The 3,155-nt window shown below is 58.4% G+C and overlaps 1 protein-coding gene across 1 annotated transcript in view; it reads left to right on the top strand.

Moving 5' to 3' along the window:
• Nucleotides 1-3,155, top strand: part of HIPK2 (homeodomain interacting protein kinase 2) — a 109,822-nt gene that overhangs the window by 18,578 nt on the left and 88,089 nt on the right. The window contains exon 2 of the mRNA XM_013007565.2: nt 5-114. Within this exon, the coding sequence (XP_012863019.2) occupies nt 5-114 (110 nt within the window). The remainder of the gene's footprint in view (nt 1-4; nt 115-3,155) is intronic.

A 3,155-nucleotide genomic window follows, 5' to 3' on the forward strand; every position in this document is an offset into this window, starting at 1 on the left:
GTAGATAGATGGCGGCTGCTCCTGGCACCTGGGTGCTGGCTGCCACTCGGAGAGGACGCTGACGGCACTGGCCAAGATGGGGACCATGTGTCCCCAGAGCCAGCTGGCACTTTGGTGAGTGACAATGTGAAGGAGTGTGGGAAATGAGGGTCTGAGAAAAGGGCAGGGTCTGTTTGTTTATCACTGGGGGCCCTTACAGCTCCTATCACAATCCATCCTTCCATCTATTGTGTCAAGCACAATTTGTAGCTACGTTGCCATCATCATTTTCAAAACATCTTTTTTCTACTTGAGCCTTTGGTTGATCAGCTCTTCATTTTTTTCGCCTCCCTCATGAACCCTTCATAATTTATAAATTACTATTTTTCTCATGTCTTACACCGCCCGTTGTCTCCCTTCACCCACTTTTCTGTTGTCCGTCCCCCTTGGGGGGGGGCGGTTATATGTCGATCATTGTGATCGGTTTCCCCCACACACACACCTTCCCCTTATCCCCCTGGTATCGCTACTCTCATGATTGGTCCTGAGGGGTGGATCGGTCCTGGAGTCCCTGTGTTGGGAACTCTTATCTGTGGGCAGGGGGGTTTATGGAAACCTTGGGTGTTTCTGAGCAGAGTGGAAGTCTCGGCCTGTCCTGAAGCCCTGTCGGCTCCTCGCTCCCCATCCCCTTGGCTCCCCTCCCCCATAATTTGGAGCCAGCCCCCCTTCCCCCAGCTCAAATCCAGCCACTCACCCCTCCCCCAGCCCAGCAGGTCTCCTGCCCCTCCAGAGCCCCCAGTCCCTGATGGTGAGGGTGGTTCCTGCACCCAGGGGCAGAGGTGCAAGAAAGAGGTGAAAGGTGCCTCTGAAGTGGGAGGTGAAGGCTTAAGAAGTGAACAAGGACACGGCTACACCTGCCTGGTCTTGAGTGGGACAACCTGAACCCCAACTCACACCACCCAGGCCATTGTGACTTGGGTATCTTTACGGGCCTGGTGGAACTGCCACCGGGGGCTCCCGGCCTGCAGACCTTTCTGTGAGTGGAAAACCTCTTCTTTCTCCCGAGGACCAGCTGGTGGTTTTGAACCGCTGACCTTGGGCAACATTCACTGCCAGGAAAGATGCAGATGAGAGGGAAGTATTGAACCCCAGAGATTTGTGGGATTGAGGAGGACCGAAGGGGAGAGGCCTGGCTATGGGCAGGTTACATTCACCTACAGCACCTCACATTCCTGCCACCTTGGTGCCCATGGCTGCCTCGGGAAGTGCCACCCAAGGGTCACTTAAAAGAACAGCAAGTCTCCGTCTCAGCTCTGGGGGTGGGGAGTCCAGATCGGGGTGTCAGCTGTGCAGGGCGCCTTCTGAGCCCTGCGGGAGCCTGTGACCCGGGCCCTTCTCCCCAGGCCTGGGCGCTGCCACAGCCCCCAGCATCCCTGCCCAGCACCTGGCGTGCTTCCACACAGGGTCCTCTCCCGCTTGCGTCTCCCGATCTAGGCCACTCGGGAAGGAGGAGGGTTAGGATGGCCCCCTGCGTGGAAACTACGTGGCCCCGTCTGTACAGACAGACCCTGTGCCCCATAGTCAGCCAGACTCACAGACCTTGGTGAGCACCGATGGACCCCATAAACGCCACTGCCCTTCACTGCCCCCAGCATATAAGCCCTTGGTCTTTTGCTGGTCAGTAGGCTGCATTTGCCTTTGCTGCGTGACTTACGTCAACAGCTAGGTGGCGGCCAGGTGGGGAACTAAAAGGGAGGAGAAGAGGGTGGGACTCAGAGAGGCGTGAAGGGCCCAGGCTCAGCCTGGGGGTGGGTGGGGACTTGATATCTGAGGGGCCGAATCTAGTGGGAACCCCCATCCACTTGCCCTGTTCTCCACCCGGCACCCCCACACCGAGGTGTGTCACACAGCTTTGGGACTGCAACCCCCAGCACAGAACCAGGGCACCGTGGGGACACCTGCTCACACTGAAGGCCATCGGCCATCGGCCCTGGGCCCGCTCACTCAAGACTTGTGCCCAGAACACATAGACTGTGGCCTTCGAACCCCAACGCCTCGCAGAGCCTCCTTGTCTCTGAATCTCACATCCTCTCTCTCCCTCTCCCCAAAGGAGCTGTGGCGTCCCGGCAGCTGAGCGCTCTGCTGCTAAGCAAAACGTTCTGTGTTCGAGCCCCCTCCCTCCCCACAGCTCCTTCCGGGAAAAGCCAGGCGAGCTGTTCCCATAAAGATTAAAACCAAAACCTGCTTCCAGTGGGCTGACTCTGACCCTTAGGGACCCTGGGTGGGGTTTCCGGGGTGAACTTTCATGGGAGCAGAGCGCCTCCTCTTGTCTCTCAGAGCGGCTCCTGGATTCAAACAGCCAACCTTGAAGCCAGCAGCCCAGTGCCTAACCAGTAGTGCCACCAGGAGCAGTCCCATTCTGTCTCGTGGGGCCCCTGGGAGCCGGAGCAGCTGGAGGACAGATCACATCCAGCATTTCCCCTCGGTGTTTGGGGTACCATCTCTGGTTGGTGGCAGTGGCCGGTCTTAGAGGCCTGACCAGCTGCTCAGACATGTGGGACAGTGTGGGCGAGTGCCCGGTGGCTCCTGGCAGCTGCGCCTCACACAGAGGCCTCTTCATGAGCACGTGTCTGTGCTGGGTGCTCCCGGGTGGTACGAGGCTGGCACTGACTGGCCAGCGGTCCTTCCCTCCCCACCCCCCAGCCTCCCTGCCAGAGCCCGCCCCAGACTTCAGGGATGGCTGTGCACAGGCTGAGTGACCACAGAGTCCAGCGATCCCACTGCTGGACATGGGCCATGGGAGCTGAGAGCACTTGTCCACATAGACACCTGCGCCAAGAGTATGAATGGGTCAGACGCAGGAAGGGGTCGCTGGCACCTGCTCTGCTCCCCAGAGCATGTCACCAAGAGAAAGAAGCGGGCCCTAAAGTCCACATACCACGTTATTCCCCCTCGATGCGATTCCGGCCTTGGCAAATTCATGGGGCAGACAAGGGACCAGGGTGTCAGCAGACAGGAGGGCCAGGGATAGGGAGTGGCTGCTGATGGATTGGGCTGTTTGGGGGGGCAATGAAAGGTTCTGGAGTTAGGTCATGGGGAGGCTTACACAACTCTGAAGAGCGTAAAACCCATGGGAAGAATGACTTATTCAGCCGAGTTTCTTAAACTGGTTTGCA

This window comes from Echinops telfairi, unplaced genomic scaffold, assembly GCF_000313985.2.
Source record: "Echinops telfairi isolate 266 unplaced genomic scaffold, ASM31398v2 ScPeMD7_23;HRSCAF=83, whole genome shotgun sequence".
NCBI classification, from domain to species: Eukaryota; Metazoa; Chordata; class Mammalia; order Afrosoricida; family Tenrecidae; genus Echinops; species Echinops telfairi.